Source organism: Rhineura floridana, chromosome 1 (genome assembly GCF_030035675.1).
Source record: "Rhineura floridana isolate rRhiFlo1 chromosome 1, rRhiFlo1.hap2, whole genome shotgun sequence".
Lineage (NCBI taxonomy): Eukaryota > Metazoa > Chordata > Lepidosauria > Squamata > Rhineuridae > Rhineura > Rhineura floridana.
This window is the reverse complement of record NC_084480.1, coordinates 165,297,635-165,317,303: the sequence shown is the minus strand read 5'-3', so window position 1 is coordinate 165,317,303 and position 19,669 is coordinate 165,297,635. Positions and strand designations below refer to the sequence as shown.

Below are 19,669 nucleotides of genomic sequence, written 5' to 3'. Positions count from 1 at the left end.
CAGCTGGTGCAGAATGCTGCGGCCAGAGTTCTTACTTGGACTAAAAAATCTGACCATATAACACCTGTCCTGGCCCAACTGCACTGGCTACCAATATGTTTCCGGGCCAGATTCAAAGTGTTGGTTCTTACCTATAAAGCCCTTAACAGCATCAGACCGCAATACCTGGTGGAACGCCTCTCCCGCTATGTACCTACCCGTTCGCTACGCTCGACGTCGAAGGCCCTTCTTCGGGTCCCAACTCATAGGGAGGCCTGGAGAGCAATAACTAGATCTAGGGCCTTCTCAGTGGTGGCCCCCGAATTATGGAATGCCCTCCCTGACGAGATACGCCTGGCGCCTTCTTTGTTATCTTTTTGGCGCCAGGTGAAGACCTACCTCTTTGCCCAGGCTTTTTAATCTTAATTTTAATTGTAATTTTATTTTAATTTTTGTCTTAACCTTGTTTTTAAAATGTTTTTATAGTTGTATTGTACCCACACTCACTTGTATTTAATGTGGTTTTACTCTGTTGTGCACCGCCCTGAGAGCTTGTCGCTAAAGGGCGGTCTAAAAGTATAATAAAATAAATAAATAAATAGAACAACCTTTGCTCATGCCACAGAACTTCTCCCCCTGCCTGTGTACTCCCTGAACTGTGCCCAGTTCCAATCAAATCCACTTGTGCCATGACTTAAATACAACCCACTGGTGCTCGGTCCCACTTGCGGTAAAATCTTGGATTTTTCCATTGGGCAACTCTCTCTTCCATTCCTGGGGACATTGAAAAAATCTTGAATTATTTTATGAGTTTCAATTGATTTGATTTATTGACTGAATCTGCATACTGTCTAAGTAAACCAGAGGTACTGAAGAAGAAAGCATAGTCTACTAATTTTTAGATGATTACATGCAGGCCTCAGCAGGTAGCACTTTAGAAAATGCATTCTACAGTTTTGAAGTGAAAGTGGCGCTCACTGTTTTTGTAAGTTCTTGTTTTAAAATAACATTTAAAAATGCTGCTCATTCATTTCAGGACATACTCCCAATGAGCATGTTTAGGATTGCATCATAAATATTTCACTTCTAACAATTGTAGGAATATGAACAGCTATAGTTGGGCGTAAAGGTATTGTAATTGAATTTTTAAAGTGAATATTAAGTAATTGAATACATACAAAAAGTCCTTCCTTTCTAGTCCCTAGTGCTGATTCAAATATATGACAAAGGGTTGCTTTAAGTAAAAGCTGAATATTAATAAGCAGGCTTTTAAGGCATAGCTGTATACAATGGCAGCTTATGCATAAAAATATAATTTCCATTTTCTTGAATATTGGCCATTTATATGATTTTAATAATTTTGTAATGATTAATAATCATTTCCATAATCCAGACAGCTCTGATAAGACTGCAAGTTCACTCTAATTTCAAATGAACTTTACTGTCCTTATAATTTAAAAGGCTGATAAACCAACTTCAACCCATGCTCTTGTAACATCTTGTTTAAGTTACTGCAATACATTGTATGTGGGTTGCCTTTGAAAATGGTCCAGAAACTTCAGTTCCAAAACAGGGCTGCAAGATTGTTAACTGGGACCACACGCTGTGATCATATTACACCAGTACTCAGCCTTCCAGTCTGTTTCAGGTCTAATTCAATGTGCTATAGTTAACCTTTAAATCTTTAAAGCCCTAAAAGGCTTGGGACCAAGTTACCCCGGGTGAGGAGTGGCAGATGGCTATGAGGGAGTGGGCCTTCTCATCTTAGCTATGGAATGCCCTCCCCAGAGAAGCTCCCCTGCTGCCCAATTTGTATGTAAGGTGAAGACTTTTTTATTTCCCCAAGTTTTTAGAGGTTTTTAATTATTTTTAAATCTTCTGAAGGCTTTGGCAATTAGAAAGTTCTGAGATCTGCTTTTGCAGCTTTTGTGAGGCTTGCTGTATTGATTAATTTTTATTCTCTGCTCCTTAATGTTTGTAATGGTCTTATATTTTAATATTATCATAGAACAGTAGGGTTGGAAGGGGCCTATAAGGCCATCAAGTCCAACCCCCTGCTCAATGCAGGAATCCAAAACAAAGCATTCCCGACAGATGGCTGTCCAGCTGTCTCTTGAATGTCTCCAGTGTGAAAGAGCCCACCACCTCTCTAGGTAATTGGTTCCATTGTCGTGTGGCTCTAACAGGAAGTTTTTCCTGATGTCCAGTCGAAATCTGGCTTCCTGCAACTTGCACCCATTATTTCGTGTACTGCACTCTGGGACGATTGAGAAGAGATCCTGGCCCTCCTCTGTGTGGCAACCTTTCATGTACTTTTTAATATAAGCTGCCCAGCAATCTATCTAATAGGGAGGCATGTAAATGTTGCAGATATATACATAAATTAAATTAAAAGACCATTAAAACAAATTTAAATCTCATCTTAGTTTGTTGAATGAGTTACCTGTAACTCAAAAACACTAAATTCTAATACAAGACCACATGTCATAGAGCACATATGCATTGTTAAAATTACATATGAAGCACCCAAAAGTATTTTCCTGGATTTTGTTTTCTTTTGGCAGAGTCATGTACCACCAAAATAAAATTTTATACTGGACTTTTCTTAAAGAGGGACAAATTGAAAAAATGTCTAGTTATACTGTAAGTTTTTCTCCAAATGACATTTGAAATATCAACTCCTGTAGCCCATTAAGTTTTATAAGGATCTTGTGCCTTTTTCAAAGACAATAGGTTGAATCCAACTAAATTATACTCAGAGTAGACCCACTGAAATCACTGGGCATGACCAGTTTGTCCATTAACTATATAAGCTTGATGGGGTGAGAGAGTCCCCTTCTGTTATCCTTTTTCCACTGGCATGTCTCTGGATTAAAGTCTGTGAGAGTTGATCCATATGAGAGAGGGGCCTTTACTCTCAATGGGTTGGATCAAAACAGATTGTAGCATAAGCAGAAGGCAGGTACATTGACGGAAGGAAAGATCTATGATTTCCATAAACTGCTGGTGCTCTCTGCAGCCCTTATTCCATATCTCACACAAGGGTTCCCTGACACTCAAGACTTCCTTTCAGATGGAGGAGAGTAATGGGAAGGAGGTAACAGGAATGTCCTGTTGCACAAGTAGAGTTTCGTATGTAGGGTTTTTTTAATCCAAGCCAATGTTAGTGATCAGAAGTAAAGTATTAATTGCTGAAGCTGAGTTAGTCTTAATTCATGATTCATACAATGTCTTAAATTGTAGCACTAGAATTGGAAAGGCCACCATCCTTGTGTGTTTCTGTTGATCTATTCTCAAGAAATGAAGCCTGTTTTCTGAAAACGTCTTTGAATCTGTAGACATTTTCCCTTTCCCATTAATAAAAGCCTTTAGCATTATTTATTTCTATTAAATTTATCATGCCTCATGACCAATGTCATGGGAGTAATATCTGAACTTCATTTGCCAAGTTTTTAGTAATAGTGATGTCCTCAAATTTGTGCCCACCCTCACTTTCCCAATCAAAGCAAGCCTCTAATTTCATTGAGATCAGTTCCTGCTCTAATACATATTCAGTTTATGCTCTAGAGACCCAAGTCTTTTGCAGTAGATCTGAGCTGCTTTATAATGTAAGACTTGGAAAATCTGAGGCTGCAATTCTGTATCCACAACCTGGGAGTAAGCCCAATAGAACTCAGTGGAGCTTTCTTCTGAGTAGACATGTATAAGATATCCTTTTAGGAGAGGGGTCTGCACAGTTGAAAGTTTTACTTGCTACTTTCTTACCCAAACAAACCCCAAGTTTTTTAGCACTTTATCTCTCTGTAATCTTTAACAGAGCCAAAGAAATCATCTATGAGCTTTCCTCTAAATACTGTACCAAATTGTTATGGCCTTTTATTCCTTACCGCAGGGATAGCCGTTGTAGTGCCCTCCAGGTGTTTTGGACTACAACTCCACTATCCCTGACCGTGGGCCTGATGAGAATGATAGTGCAAAGCATCCGGAGGCACCAAGTTAGCTTATTGCTTCTGGATTTGCACCTATTCCAGTAGGGATGCATTCCAACCAATTCTTTCTGATTTTTCCCCTAATTAACCTTGCATCCTAAAATTGAGCAGTATTAATCTATTAAGTAGAAGAACAGAATTAGTCTAAAAAGGTGCTGCAAGGAGAGAAAATATCTATTTAAAGGAAGATTTCCATTGATTTCTGCTCTGCAGGCACCTCCTTAATGACCCAGCTCGCTTTTCACATTAACTATAGTTAAAAATAAAGTATGGTTTAATGTGAATTAAATGCTGAAAAAAATCACTCCTCCACTTCTGCTGTTGCTGTGCTAGAGGAGGAACAAACCGGTCTGGCTTTCCATTATGTGTGAACCAGCGTTTGTGGTTTCACAAATGAACCACGAGTGGTAAGCCATTTGTGGTTTGTTTCCTCCCTGGCATTGTGACATTGTGACAAGGATAAAACCTTCACAGTGCCTTTTAAATATCAAACCTTTGGTTCAGTGGTTAAAGTAGCACCTTAGATTTTCCCACAAACAGTCACCATGTTAAGATGGGTCTATACCTCTTCCCCCACCGTCCATATGAGCACACAGAATATTTAGAGCTCAGGAAAGAGTCATCGGTCTCTTAATTTTAGCTACCAAGGTTCTTTACTTAAGCAAACGTAGTTCAGGATTTCAGAAGATAAAAAATTAAGGTTAATCAGTAACATATAGCAGGGGTTCCCAAACTGTCCATGGACCTCCAGTGGTTCACAAGCTTCATCCAGGTGATCCACGGCATGTCTTTGCATTTATCACGTTAAGTATTCATATTAATTTTAAATTGTATTTTTATTGCTTCTTTTATTTCTTATATTGTATTTTATTGTATTACAATTTGCATTCTGTGAAAATACAATTAAAAACCCTACAGCATCTAGTACAGTGCATTACAACAGCAGAAAAAGTGTAGCAATTGTAATGCCCTGTGCTAGATACTGCATAACTTTTAATTGTATTATTTTTGCATCTTTTTATGTATTGTATTTTATGTATTCCATAGAATTCAAATAATAATACAATAAAATACAATATAAGAAAAGAACAATGTAAAATACAATTAAACATCAGTATGAACATTTAATACAATGTCTTCAGCTATAAATCCATAGACATGGCATGGACCACCTGAATGAAGCTTCATACCACAGTTCGAGAACCCCTGGTTTAAGAGATGGGAAAGGGCTGAAAAGGCTTGTACTCAAAGCATTCACAGACATGGTATCTACAAAAATATCTTAAAACCTGTCAGTATTACCCCTTCTCCTCCATCATCCTTTGCCTCCCAAACATAATCACAGTTTTGTCTCTTTTCTCCCTAACCCTCATCGTGCACATGATCCCATGCATGTTTACTCAGAAGTAAGCCCCAAGATAAATGGTAGATGTACACAGGATTGCAGCCTTAGTATCTTGATCTCATGCACCTTTACTTAAAAGGAACCTTGTATTCTATATGGCAGTTACTTGTAAGTAAGCATCATGGTTCCCAGCCTGGAAATCTTTATTGGTTTTACCACTCCTTGCCTGGTGTGTCTCAATGATGCCACTCATACTGAGAATATCTAGCCTGGTGGGGAGGAAAAACATCTGCTTGGGGGGGCATTAAAGAGAGGTACAAAATGGGGGAGGGGGAAAAGAAGCATGGAGGGTATAAGAGGGGAAGGACAGCAGTCGCAATAGAGTAAGAAATTAAGAGCACTGTACCTAGATGCACTCTTGATGCACAACCACAAAACGGCAAAAGAGAGAAAATCTGGGAAGGACCACCAGAACTGACGTCAGTTCTGATGAGAACACCTGCTTTTGCAACTAGAGCTGGGTAAAAGAGGTTGGGAAAGAGACAAGGGGAATGCTGATTGCTTTGCTAGCCGTGGGGAAAACAGCATATAGCCCAAAGCTGAGGCTTAGATTATGAAGAGCAGCCACTTCTGCTGATCTTCAAAGACCCACTGTGGACCATCAGCATGAAGCCACAGTTTGGGAACTTCTGGAATACATAAAATACAATACATAATAAATAATTGTACTTTTTAAAAAAAATCATACAGCATCTAGCACAGTGCATTACAATTGCTACAACGGGCAGAAAAATCATTAAGTGGTCTGCAAAGACCCTCAGCAATTTTCAAGTGGTCTGTGAAAGAAAGGTTTGGGAACCACTGGTCCAGAAGACTTTCTTTAATGCAGCCAGTTGCTTTTTCTTGCCCAAGTGGCAGAAGATGGGGGTAGTGAATAGACAAAGGTTTAATAACAGAATTAATCAATTATAGCCAAGAGAAAGCATAATTACTGAGCAAGGCCAGGGATAGGTAGGCCAAATCTGTTGAGGATAAATATAGGTGAAGCAGCAACCGAATGCAGAGGACTATACTATTATTTTTGAAAGAACAGATGCCTGCTTCAAGTTGTAAGACTACATTGGAGTCGCATCTTGGTACACAAAAGATATTTCTCAAAATTGTTTCTAACAACTAATTAATCCCTATTATCCAAAGTTGGCCTATGTACATAATCATGGTAACTTCTACTTTGACTTTGTACACCTTCAAAGCTGAAGGTATGTGCTGACCTCCTTTTGCACAGTAGAACCCAATAGTGCAACTAAAATATTCAGTGCCTTTCATATTGTATTTTGAAGCTAAAGTGAGCAGGACAGAGTGGACTAAAAGGTGACTCCCAGGTATTTAAAGTTATTAACTTGTTTAATTCCATCCAGAGCCCATTATATTTCTTACGTTCCATTTTAAAAATCAACACTTTAGCTTTGTCATAATTGATCATCACTTGTTTTGTCTTCCAGTAGCTTAGGAATTTAGGTATGAGTCTTTTAAATACAACCTGGGATTGTGAGAGTAGTACAGCATTCTTGTCACACTGCACAAAAGGATTTCTGTGCCAGTCTGTCTGGGCAAGTGGTGCTCTTGAACATATAGTTTAGGAGAGAGATCATTAAAATAAAGATTAAATAGCAGGGGGCTAGAACGCACTCCTGCCTTCGCTGTGTGTCATTGCAGTGGGTTGATAAGAAGCACTCTTCAAATGACATCTAACCTGCATTGTTGCATTTTAGCGCTATCGTAGGGAAAAAAGTAACCCTTTTTCAATTAGTATTTCATCTACCGTATATTCCGGCGTATAAGACGACTTTTTAACCCAGGAAAATCTTCTCAAAAGTCAGGGGTCGTCTTATACGCCGGGTGCTGAAAAAGAGCGGGAAAATTAAGTCAAAAAATGACGGAGAAGAAGGGGCAATGGCGGCCGTATGCTGTTGAACTGGGGAGAAACTGCCCAGCACAGGCTCGCAGGAGCAGCCGCGGGGCCAATAGCCACACTAGCGGCTCTGAAAAAGAAAAACCCCAGGAAGGGACGGCCAGGAGAATACTGTGAAGTGTAAGGCAGCAGGGACAAGCAGCCGACGGCGCCGACTGCAGAGCTCTCTGCGGCGGAATTTAAAGCAGCGGAGTGCGGCTAAGGAAAAAGAATCTCTCTAATGAGAGAGCCGCAGCCGCAGGCTCTCGTGGAGCGCGGCAATACCTGGGCAAGCTAAAAAGAGGTGGCGGGGAAAGGCAGGGAGCCGCAGCCGCAAGCTCCCGCCTGAGAGAGAACCGCAGCCACGGTCTCCCCAACGATGCCACAGAACGCTGCTCGAGGCAGCCAAGTCCAGAAAAGCCACTACGGGAAAGTCACAGCCGCAAGCTCGCAAGGGCTGTGACAGAACTCAGGGGGGAAAGCTCGGAAACGGCCAAAGCCGTAGAGACCCGCAGCTGCGGTCGCTCTAGGGACCGTCAGACAATCAACAGGGAAAATAAACTGCCCGGGTAAATGAAATAAGCTGAAATAAGCAGTGAAAAGCAAGACGGGAAGGGAAAGACTAGGGAGACACACAAGAAACACTACCTCCGCACCCTGTCAAACACACAAACAAATACTTAGCTAAATGCTACGCTATAGGATCTCAATCTTGTTCGTACGAAGGCAAGAATGAACTGGAGAGTGGGAGGGGCCTGACGCCCCTAGTCTTGACTTCAAAGACATTCTTGCCTTCGCACGATAGGCTTTGTATACAACAACCAGCCAATCGCCGGTAAGGTACATCGCTTGCATGTCATAAGCAGGGGTAGTCTTATACGGCGAGTATATCCCAAACTCTATATTTTAACTGGAAAAGTTGGGGGTCGTCTTATACGCCCAGTTGTCTTATACGCCAGAATATACGGTAGTTTTTCCCAGAACTGATCTCTAGCTATTGAATCGAACACTGACTTAAGATCTATAATAATAGAATATAGTTTGCCTTTTTGATGTTTGGAATATAATAATGGACATTCACTAACTAATGATTATGCAATCTAACATTCAAAGAAAAGTAATCAAAATTAAATCACTTGGTTGCTAAATACTGATATATATTGTAAGTTGGGTATTATAAAATTTGCATCCTGCTTCCTTTTCCCCCCCTATTGGTATTCTGTGGTGTAGCTAGTTATAAAGCATTTACATACCTATCACTTCAGCTTTTAATCTAAAATTAAACTATTATTATATTGCTCACTATTATAGACAGCCAATGGCAACGTAGAAGCAAAAGTGGTGTGTTTCTATAGACGGAGGGACATCTCAAGCACGTTAATCGTACTGGCTGACAAACATGCAAGTAAGCTTTTTTATTAATAAAATACCTGTCCTTTCACTTATATTAAATGCTAAAACGTTGATTTAGTTTTAAGTAATATGCTAAAAAGAACTACTGTGTTGAAGTACTACTAGGTGATGTAAAAGCAGCTCAGTTAGCTAACTTTTTTTAAATCACTCACTAAAAAGCCTTTAAAATAGAGGTTTAACTTTGAAAGGTAGATATTCTTTCCCATAGTTTCTGATTTCTCAGTTTCTAACCAGTGTCAACTTTTAAGTCAGGGTTGACTTCCCACTCTCCTGGTAAGAGGCACACCTTGCCCACCTGCTATGATATAGAGATTGGACCTCTTACATTGAGGCAAAGGGTTTGGGGCACTCTGGAGGAAGAAAACTGGATGTGGGAATTGGTTTCAGAAGACATCATTCTTCTGGAAACCTTTGTATGAGAAGAATCCCAGGATCCAGTCTTAACACTGCCTCCATAGCATGAGGAGGTTGCTCTGCCCTCCTCTTCAGATTCTGAGAGCTCCATGTCCAAACACGTCCATTGAAATGTATGCTACAGGAACAGGGCATCGCTCTTTTAAGCGCCGGCAGTTTCATTTGAGAGGATGGAGCCAAGAGCACCAAACCTGACAGCAGGCCTACTTAAATTTGTTGTTGACTACTAAGATAGGACCTCATAAGGTCTGTTGTATTGTTCTATGGTCCTATTTAATGTTTTAAATTGTCTTAGTATTTTAAGTGTATGTTTCATGGTTTTAATGTTAGGAATAGTTTAATTCTATTTTAATTGTATATTTTTGTATGTTTTTTACCTATGTGTGGTTTTTATTTGTAAGCCGCCCTGAGTTCCAGTTTTGGAAAAAGGGCGGGGTAAAAATAGAGTAATAATAATAATAATAATAGAGCAATATCCCACTTGGCTGATCTTGGGAGTCTGCCTGAATTTTGCGCAGCCTTACTCTGAGCTGTTCGTGATTGCTTCTCTGCCTCTGATTATCTTCCCTGATAATTCCTGGGAAAGGGCTGTCTCTTGCCTGAATTCTGCTCCCTTGTCTGAACTTTTTCTCTGCACCCCTGGCTCTCCTCTGGACTACCCTGGAACATGATACAGCCTCCCATGCACATATTCTAAATTAGGGACAAACTAAATGTTATGCTAGAGAGGTGGCAGCTGTCAAAAATGGAGCCAAATTTGACACTCCTGCTCTGTAATGCCTATTACAACTTTTCCATGTTCTGATATTACCATGTTCTGTATTTCCCTGCATGCCACAATCAATGATGCGATAGGGGAAATGTGGAATATTACATGAGGACATAGGCAAGTTCTTCTAGAGGTTGTGTAGAGGGTGAGGAGTGAAACACGTGGCTGTAATATGGTAGCAGTTATAAGATTGGCATTGTATCTTGTTTGATCTGGAGTTGAACTGCATACTGCATCTAATGGGCATTTAAGGCCAGGGAACTAGATCTGAGGGGCTGCATTCTTATCTCCCTCACACCCCATGGACCAGGTTTGACAGGTGGGCAGAGCACAATGATGTTGCAACGATGTCAAGTGATCCATTTTTGCACACATTGAAAATCAGCTGATCATCAGCATGCACAGAACTCTGTGATTCTGGAAAAGCAGCTAATTGTTGGTGCTAGCAAACTGCTGTGCACAGGACTTCGCAGATGTACCTTATAGGTGGTGCCTACAATCCCCCTTTGGTCTTTACCTGCTGTGACTTTACTTGCTATATGCTTGGTTTCGCCAAAATAGCTTCACTGGCCAAATGGGGCAGCCTGATGGACTTAATTAGGTCTGTAGGTTGGAGACTCCCCACTCAGGTTAACAGGAATATTAACCTGATTAGAAAAATGAGGAGGCTAGTCTCTATAAATGTTTAGCCCTATTTGGGCATTCACTGTATGCAGTCACCAGTCTAAAGCATATAGAGCAGCCTCCCATGTTTGGATTTTCCCCTCCAGCGTGTGAAAAGTAGTCGTGGTGGAGTGGACAAGAACATGGATGGTTGGGAGGGTGGGTGGGGCTGTTGAGCATGATGCCACTTCCCTTACTCCCCATGTGGGTCTTGTTACACGAAGAGCTTCTGCTTCTGCCTTTCCTGATATGCCTGTGGACAGGCAGAGTGACCTTTTGGATACCTTCAAGAATCTCTTTTGACCCAGCCATTCTGGGGCTGGTGGCATACTGATTACAGATTTTGGGTAGCTGGCTGTCTAGTCTCTGTTCTCGGTTTTGAAGCTAGCACAAATGTGTCCATAAATAGAGCAAACAGTATTCTAGACCAAAAAGTCCTGTAAAATCCTTTAAAATATTCTGCTAATGAGTCAAATTATGAAAATAAATGCTATTTATCTTTCTTAGAAGTTGGATGACATTCTCTATTGGGTTAAGTCCTTGATTTGGAACTGGATAAGCAGAAACTAACTTGATGTCATGGAGAGCCTTTTCCCTCTTTTCCATATTTGCTCTACAGCCTGGAATAAGAAAGGCAGCTTCCTCAGAGCCAATTTTCATTTCCCACTTTTTGGAGAAGCAGTACTTCATGTATGGTCCTACTTAGACTGCCTTCTGATTCCCATCCTGCCTTAAGCCAGAATGGTTTGATTGTACTGTTTTGGTGGCTGAAGTTGTATACAGGGGTGGAATGTTTCAGGGGCTCTGCTTAACTTGTCTTTCCCCCATTCAAAAAGTAGCGTAGCCCATCTCTTGTTAAAAATGTATTGTTCTTTTTCTTGGAAGGCAATGCAGAGGTGCTACATATTGACATAGCACTGCTGCTGTTGTCTTCAGGAGGAGAAACTAGAAGATGGTAACTGGCAGTAGAGAGAACTTTTTAACAGGAGATGAACTACCATACTTTAAAATGAAAAACGCAAGGTAAGTATTTTCTCCCCACTATGTTTCACTTATCTCTCCCCCCTCCCCAGCCAAAGTAGCACTTCCTGTTTCACTGTCCCATAATAGGATGGTGAAGAGAGCCACTCTGTGGCCCATCCAGAGCTTGCCCATCCAGATATTTGCTGAACCATTCAAGTTCTGCACAAGCTTGGATTTCTGATCAACAAGAGCCCCTTCATGCATTATACATGTCAAGTGTGGTCCATGCATTGCAGGGATGCTGGAGCTGCACTGCTGCCCCACAGTTCTGGCCCCATCCTAACATCCATAAATTGAGTGTGGATGTGTGCATTGTGAAAAATGAGTTGGTGATTCCCTCTGCATTAATGTATTCCAGTGAGTGCACAGGTAGTGAACAAAGAACCAGACTCTCATCAAGAGGAAAATAGTAGACAAATTGTGAAAGATTGTAGATAGTCATTAAAAACGGTGAAGGCATAGCATAAACTAAACAGTAAATTGTATTAAATGATTAAAACGTAATGAGTTGTAATTACCTCATTGATTATGTTTTAATCATTTAATACAATTTACTGTTTCTTTTATGCTATGCCTTCACTGTTTTTAATAGGCTACTATTACTATTTTACTAGGGCTACTATAAAAATAAATTTAATATAAATCTAAATGTATTAACTAATTGAGGTATAGCAAAAATAAAATTCATATCAATTCAGCATATCTTCGAACACTCTTCCTCCAGTTCAGGTAATGAAACGCAGTGAAAACATGTTACCCTATACTGGGAAGGTATAAGTGAAGTATATTACCAGCTGACTTAAACCATTCTAAATTCTCAGCCGTTTTTAACTGTGTAATTTTAGAATAAAATTACAGAGAAATTAATAATTATATAAAGTAATGATAACAGAAGATTTATGTAACATCATAGTCGACAATGAGGACATTGAACTTGTCAAGGATTATCAATATTTTGGCACAGTCATTAACTAAAATGGAGACCACAGTCAAGAAATCAGAAGAAGGCTAGGACTGGAGAGGGCAGCTATGAGAGAACTTGAAAAAGTCCTCAAATGCAAAGATGTAGCATCTGTGGTGAACCACCTTGTTCAGATCTTGTAAGTTCAGGTCTGTGGCTTCCTTTATGGAATCAATCCATCTCTTGTTTGGCCTTCCTTTTTTTCTACTCCCTTCTGTTTTTCCCAGCATTATTGTCTTTTCTAGTGAATTATGTCTTCTCATGATGTGTCCAAGTATGATTAACTGTTTCATCATTTTAGCTTCTAGTGATAGTTCTGGTTTAATTTGTTCTAACACCCAATTATTTGTCTTTTTCGCAGTCCATGGTATGCCCAAAGCTCTCCTCCAACACCACATTTCAAAAGAGTTGATTTTTCTCCACTTTTTTCACTGTCCAACTCTCACATCCATACATAGAGATCGGGAATACCATGGTCTGAATGATCCTGACTTTGGTGTTCAATGATACATCTTTGCATTTGAGGACCTTTTCTGGTTCTCTCACAGCTGCCCTCCCCAGTCCTAGCCTTCTTCTGATTTCTTGACTATTGTCTCCATTTTGGTTAATGACTGTGCGGAGGTATTGATAATCCTTGACAAGTTCAATGTCCTCGTTGTCAACTTTAAAGCTGCATAAATCTTCTGTTGTCATTACTTTAGTCTTTCTGACGTTCAGCTGTAGTCCTGCTTTTGTGCTTTCCTCTCTAACTTTCAAGTTATGAGGTAGACACTAATAACATTTTTCTGTCCACTTGAAATTCTTAATCCGATATTGGAAGAAAATAGTGCCTTAGCTGTAATGAGACCAAACTCTTTTATAGCCTTTATACGGTTTTTATAATTGAATTGTTCCTGGTATACATTCACTAGAACACTATGTTCTTGGTGATTACCTTCCTTATGAATGTTGTGTATTAACTGATGAAGTTTCTGGTAATTATAATAGTCTAGCCCCAATACTGGAAATCTTGAAACATGATGGCTGACTCCTTCCTATAGAAAAGGTCTCATTTGTAGTAGTTGATTTAAAATGCTTGTGGAATTGCCATATCCTAGAATCCAAGTTATAGCAATGGATCTGAGACACAAAAGCTGTAGAGGTGTCTAGTCCTCATCACTATGGGTGCCCCAAGCAGCAAGGTTTCTTAACCATAATTTACTTTGCTCTTGTCTTAATTCAGCTTCAGGTTAGTTGCCCAAAACCATCTCAGCTCATCATACAAGCCGAGTTGATAGTTGCTGGGTAAGTTGTGTGGTGCAGTGTTGACTCCAGGTTTTTGAGCAGAATACTGTTGAATCCTCTGTAGGACAGTCCCTCCCCCATCTCTTTGTCCCCTCAAACATTAAACTAAAACAAGTCTTACATCTTAACAATGCAAAATGACCCTCACCAATGTGTGAAATGGTGCCTTAATGTTTATGCACATACATGTACACATTTTGTATGCTTTCTGTGCCCCAGGTAGAGATTTTTTTTAGCCCCAGGAAGGGGGCTAAATCTTGAAGACAAGCCATATGTCCATAACGATATTCAGCTCTTAACTGTCCAGTAAGTTTCTTATTTAAAGTACCAGGAGACTTGGTCTTTAAGTTGTAAATCCAGTTCCCTCTGTGGGAGCTTATTGTATAGATGAGATGCTTTGGCATTGTTCTTTTCGAGGCAGCAAAGCTTCAGTTCATTGTTATATCCATGAAATCTGGAAATGTTGAATATCGTATGCTTTTTTATAGAGCTTTTATGCTCATACATTCTAATTTTTATTATTGTTATTTCCACATGGACCTTATTACATACATGGGCATAAAATGGCACCACTGTGTGTGTATAAAATCAGTGAGGCTCCTTCAGAGCTTGCTAATTCATGGATCAGAAGAGCTGATTTTAAAAATGTTTATTACGTAACTATTCACAGCATTTATACTCCGCCCTTTAAGTAAAAAAGCCTCTTGGAGCAGCTTACAAAAATCAGTTCTAAGATGGTACTTCCCCTTAGGCCCACAATCTAAAAAGATATGACATAAGAGGAAAATGGATTGGGAGGGAAGAGAGGAATTCTCTTGTATTGCCATGTTCACCGCCCAGAGAGCTATTGCTAGTCGGGCGGTATATAAATTTAATAAATAATAATGCAAGTTCAAGGACAAGTTCTTGAAGTTATTGTTCTTGAAGTTACAGGAGATTTTTTCCTGTTTTTCATTTTAACATTGCTTTCTTTTCAGATGTCACTTCCTCCCCCCCCCCGAATCAATGATAACCTCTTCACTGGGTTGGGGAAGAGACTATCAGTGGGTCTGCTTCCTGTTAGCAGCAGAGGGGGCAGGTGCCACAGCCCTTCACCATTCCCTTTTCTGGCTCCAGCCAATAGTGGAGCAACAACTACACGGGGGGCCTCATGATTCTGGGTCACAAACATCCCCTACTTTAGAGCTCCGGCTAAAGGGCAGGGAATCTCTCTCAGCCCAAGCTATGTACCTTTGTGTGTGTGTATTAGAATAAGAAACGTCAGGTACTTGAAGATTTTTCAGACCTGACATGTTTCAGAACAATCCTTTCTCCCAGTTCTGTGGTCTGTTTTCCACATTCCCTTGTGGGTAACCTCCTGGGGGCCGCATGCTAGTGGTGTGCAGTGCTAGGAGCAAGAGACAGTGAAGCAACAGAGGTAACGCTTACCTGTGTACACTAGGCTACATTCGAGGCATACAGAAGTACACGTGCGTGTGCACCCCTCCTCCTTTGTCCTCCATGCAGGCAAGCACTGTTCAAGGACACATTCTAGCCATGCAAAATCACTCAAGGTGCCAGTGAGAGGTGTGGCCTGGTGAGAGGAGATGTAACTTGTGGAGAGGGCATGGCCTAGGGAGAGTCCCAAGGGCTAAACAGAGTCCTGGAGGACTGCATTTGGATCCAGGCCCCATCCGGAGACGGGGCAATGAGCAACAGGGCCATCTTACTGCCTGTGCTGGTGGACTTCCTTAGGTCCAAGTCTAGCTGTGTGAAAAGAGGGATGGGCTGACTATGTGCTATAAAGCACCACAGTTCATTTTCTTCCTGTGGCAGATGCCTCTTCCCCTCCCCCGTTCTGCTCTAGTGTCTTTTCCCTGGTGTGCAGGACTCTGAGCACGTTGTTCATCTCCTTGTCTGTCTGTCCCCATGTACATACCTTTTCCTCTATGCAAGGGGCCAGAATAGATTTACTTTACAGACAGGTTACCCTCAGTACTCTTCAACACCCTGCTCCATGCAGGAATCCAATTTAAAGCATACCCCACAGGTGGCTATCCAGCTGCCTCGTGAATGCCTCCAGCATTGGAGAGCCCCCCCCTCCAGGTAATTGGTTCCATTGTTGTACCACACTAACAGTTTGGAAGTTTTTCCTTATGTTCAGATGAAATTTGGCTTCTTGTAACTTGACCTCATTATTCCATGTCCTGCATTCTGGGATGATCGAGAAGACATCGGAGCGAGTATGACCGAACACGGGCTAGAGCCTATTTGAAGGCCTACTCCGTGGCAGTACGGACAGCAAAGAAATCTTTTTTCTCTGCTGCCATTGCATCTGCGGGGAGTCGTTCAGCGGAGCTGTTTCAAGTGGTTAGGGGTCTTTTACATTCAGACCACCGAGAGGATAATATATACCACTCAACAGCCCGCTGTCAAGAGTTTGCACGACATTTTGCGGGTAAAGTCGCTTAGATTCACTCCGACTTAGACGCTAGGATTGATACAGTCTTAGGGGATGTAACTTTGGCACCTGCCTGTCCAATATTGATGGATTCTTTTCAATTTGTGCAGCCTGAGGATGAGGACAGGATCCTTGAAGAGGTGAGAGCCACCACATGTCTGCTGGACCCTTGCCCTTCCTGGCTTATAAAAAAGGCCAGAGAGGGACTGGCTGAGTGGGTGAAAGGAGCGGTCAACGCCTCCTTACAACAAGGCAGAATTCCAAGGTGCCTAAAGGAGGCAGTTGTGAGACCTTTATTGAAAAAACCCTCCCTGGACCCCTTAAACATGGATAACTACTGGCCAGTGTCTAATATTCCATTCTTGGGTAAGGTAATAGAGCGTGTGGTGGCCTCCCAGCTCCAGAGATTCCTGGATGAAACAGAGTATCTAGGTCCATTTCAATCTGGTTTCAGGCCTGGGTATGGGACGGAGATGGCTTTGGTCGCCTTGGTGGATGACCATGGTATCCTCTTGGACTGCCTAGCTGGGATGGGACTTGGGGGCACTGTTTTGCAGTGGCTCTGGTCATTCCTGGAGGGGCGAACCCAGAAGGTGGTATTGGGGAACTCCTGTTCGACTCCTTGGCCATTGGCCTGTGGAGTCCCTCAGGGTTCAATTTTGTCCCCTATGTTGTTTAAAATCTACATGAAACCGCTGGGAGAGGTTGTTCAGGCGTTTGGAGTTCGGTGCCACCAGTATGCTGATGACACCCAACTCTATTTCTCCTTTCCACTTTCTTCCAAGGATGCTGTCTTGGTTTTAAACCGGTGTCTGACTGGCTCCACTGGCTGCCAGTTTGTTTCCGGACACAATTCAAAGTGCTGGTGCTGACCTATAAAGCCCTACACGGCTTGGGTCCAGGCTATTTGTCAGACCGCATCGCCCTCTATGTGCCTGCCCGGGCCCTGAGATCCTCAGGAGAGGCCCTTCTTTCAATACCTTCATCCGCACAAGTACAACTAGTGAGGATATGAGATAGGGCCTTCTCGGTGGCTGCCCCTAGGCTTTGGAATTCTCTCCCTAAGGAGATAAGAATGGCCTCTTCCCTGCAGTCCTTTCGTCAACAGGTAAAAACTTTCTTATTTCAGCAAGCCTTTGATTCCGAAGGCGGCTAAGGATAGGCCCAAAAGGAGGTTATATTGTTCTTGCTTGTTTATTTTTTAATTATTCTGATTTTATGAATTATCAGAAACAGTTTAATGCTATTTTAAATTAGAGTTCATTTTTTAATTATATTTGTCTATATTTATTTATTTATGTATTATATGCTTTTAACTTTGGTAGGTTTTAATTGTATCTGTTTTTTATCTGGAAGCCGCCGTGAGTTCCAATTTGGAAAAACGGCGGGGTATAAATAAAGTTAATCATCATCATCATCATCATCCTGGCTCTGCAGTCTTTCAGGAACTTGAAGAGTGCTATCATATCTCCCCTCAGTCTTCTCTTTTCAAGGCTGAACATGCCCAGTTCTTCCAGTCTCTCCGCATAGGGCTTTGTTTCCAGTCCCCTGATCATGTGTTGTAGTGATGATATACTTTTTTATTTATGTATTATTTGTGCTACTGTATTTAAACTGTTTTTATGTGAACACCGATGTACTTGTGGAAGATGCAGTATATCAATAAACTGAGTGAGAACCCCTCCAGATGTCATTTTTATTGTGAATTCTTGATTTGTTCTCACAATGCTATCAGGGCGGTCACACGTAATCCTGCCTTCAATACTTTTGGGGTTGCAAAGATTTTGGGGTGGTCGCACTGCTTTATTTCCAATTAGTGCACATCTCATAACGTCCTGCTGAAATCCCATAACTTTTATAACAAATTTTCGGGTTTATTTTTGTTCCATTTTTGTTGCACAATATCCCCTTTGGATAGCAATAATGTGGTAGCATCAGGGAAGCATTCCAGCACAAACTAAAGCAGAATAAATCCACTTCTAATGCACTCCTATTGTGCCAAGAACACATTGAAACACACCCATAATAGAACACCAGACTGGAGGGGCCTTCTGAATGTTCCTCTAGGTGGAGGATGGGGGCAGAAACATTGGGGAAGAAAGAGTCAGGGATTGGTAAATGTGCAGTGGAGAGTCAACAGATAAGGTGTATCTGGAATAGTTCAGGAGAGGCTTTGCTATGAAAGAGGTTCCTGGGAACTAAAAAGAAAAATTGAGGGCACAGCACTGCAGAAGACACAGATGGGAGCAGTATGAGATGGTAAAACATCTGCAAGTTACAGGAATGGGGTGGGGGAAGGAAGAAAGGTAAGCAATAAGCATTGAGCAGGGGGCTGGACTCGATGGCCTTATAGGCCCCTTCCAACTCTACTATTCTATGATTCTATGATAGGTCAAAGGGATGAGCAATGAAGAGTGGATTTGGCAGCCCTTACTATGGCTGTAGCCTGATGCACACTTAAATCCTGTTAAACTGATGGGACTTGCTTCTGGGTAAACATAATTCGACTGTACATGTTGTGCACACAGATTTTTCAGGGTGTATATATATATCACTGTCAGTTATTTAGTGCCACAGCTGCTGCGACAATGTTGTAGGCAGCCTTTATACTTGTGCAAGCGGGACTGAATTCTTGAAGCAAAGGCAACTCTACCTCCTAGTCTTATATGCACACACACAAGCCCTAGAAAAATCATGATGTAAAGTGTCTGTGGCCGTGATTGGGCTCTGGGCCTCAGCAGCTGCCTGACAATATCAACATCTGATGTCTCCTGTGGTATAGTGAATGACATCAACATTCTGGGAGTGTACTGGCACAGTGACTTGTACCCATGTTGAAATCCATGAGCCCCAAGGTAGTTCACAAATGATGCTATAGGTCACTAATTCTGCTTTCCTTGCATATCTATTTACATGCACATGCAGATCCTGGCCTGAAACAAGGTATAACTTGAAGTGCATTTTTAATTATAAGGGTGGTCATTTAGCAATGTGCTGTAATAAGGATGATCTGATTTCATGCTGGGTAGTTAAATCTAAATGTAGAGATTGTGTGTAATTTGATTTCATTAATCAGTTATAGGTCCATATTTATTTTTGGCAGTTCATTGAACTACTGTTGGTCCCATCTTCATGGATAAATATTATTTCCTCTTCAACTAGGAGAAATGGAAGAAGAGATGGAAAACCCAGAAATGATGGATTTACTAGAGAAACAGAAACATCAACTGCGACATCGAGAACTGTTTCTCTCACGGCAGTTGGAATCCTTACCAGCCACTCATATTAGGTATGGGCTAAATGATTAAGCAAAATAACATTTAATCCTGATTATTTTTGTGTGAGAATTTTAATAAACATAAGAATATATATGTATTTTACATAATGCAGGAGTCCCAAAGGTTCTTTTTTCTCAACATGTTATTTTTTTTTATTTTT

The 19,669-nt window shown here is 41.2% G+C and overlaps 1 protein-coding gene across 11 annotated transcripts in view; it reads left to right on the top strand.

Moving 5' to 3' along the window:
* MTA1 (metastasis associated 1) overlaps positions 1–19,669 on the top strand; it is a 148,040-nt gene that overhangs the window by 18,898 nt on the left and 109,473 nt on the right. For 10 of the 11 annotated variants that reach the window (XR_009757874.1, XM_061584418.1, XM_061584379.1 and 7 more), the window contains 2 exons: positions 8,576–8,669; positions 19,394–19,520. Coding sequence is in view for 10 of the 11 variants with exons in the window: in XM_061584379.1 (XP_061440363.1) it covers positions 8,576–8,669; positions 19,394–19,520 (221 nt within the window). In the remaining variant the exon portion in view is untranslated. Of the gene's footprint in view, positions 1–8,575; positions 8,670–11,475; positions 11,547–19,393; positions 19,521–19,669 lie in introns of those variants that run through there. The other variant, XM_061584427.1, reaches the window with a different exon arrangement.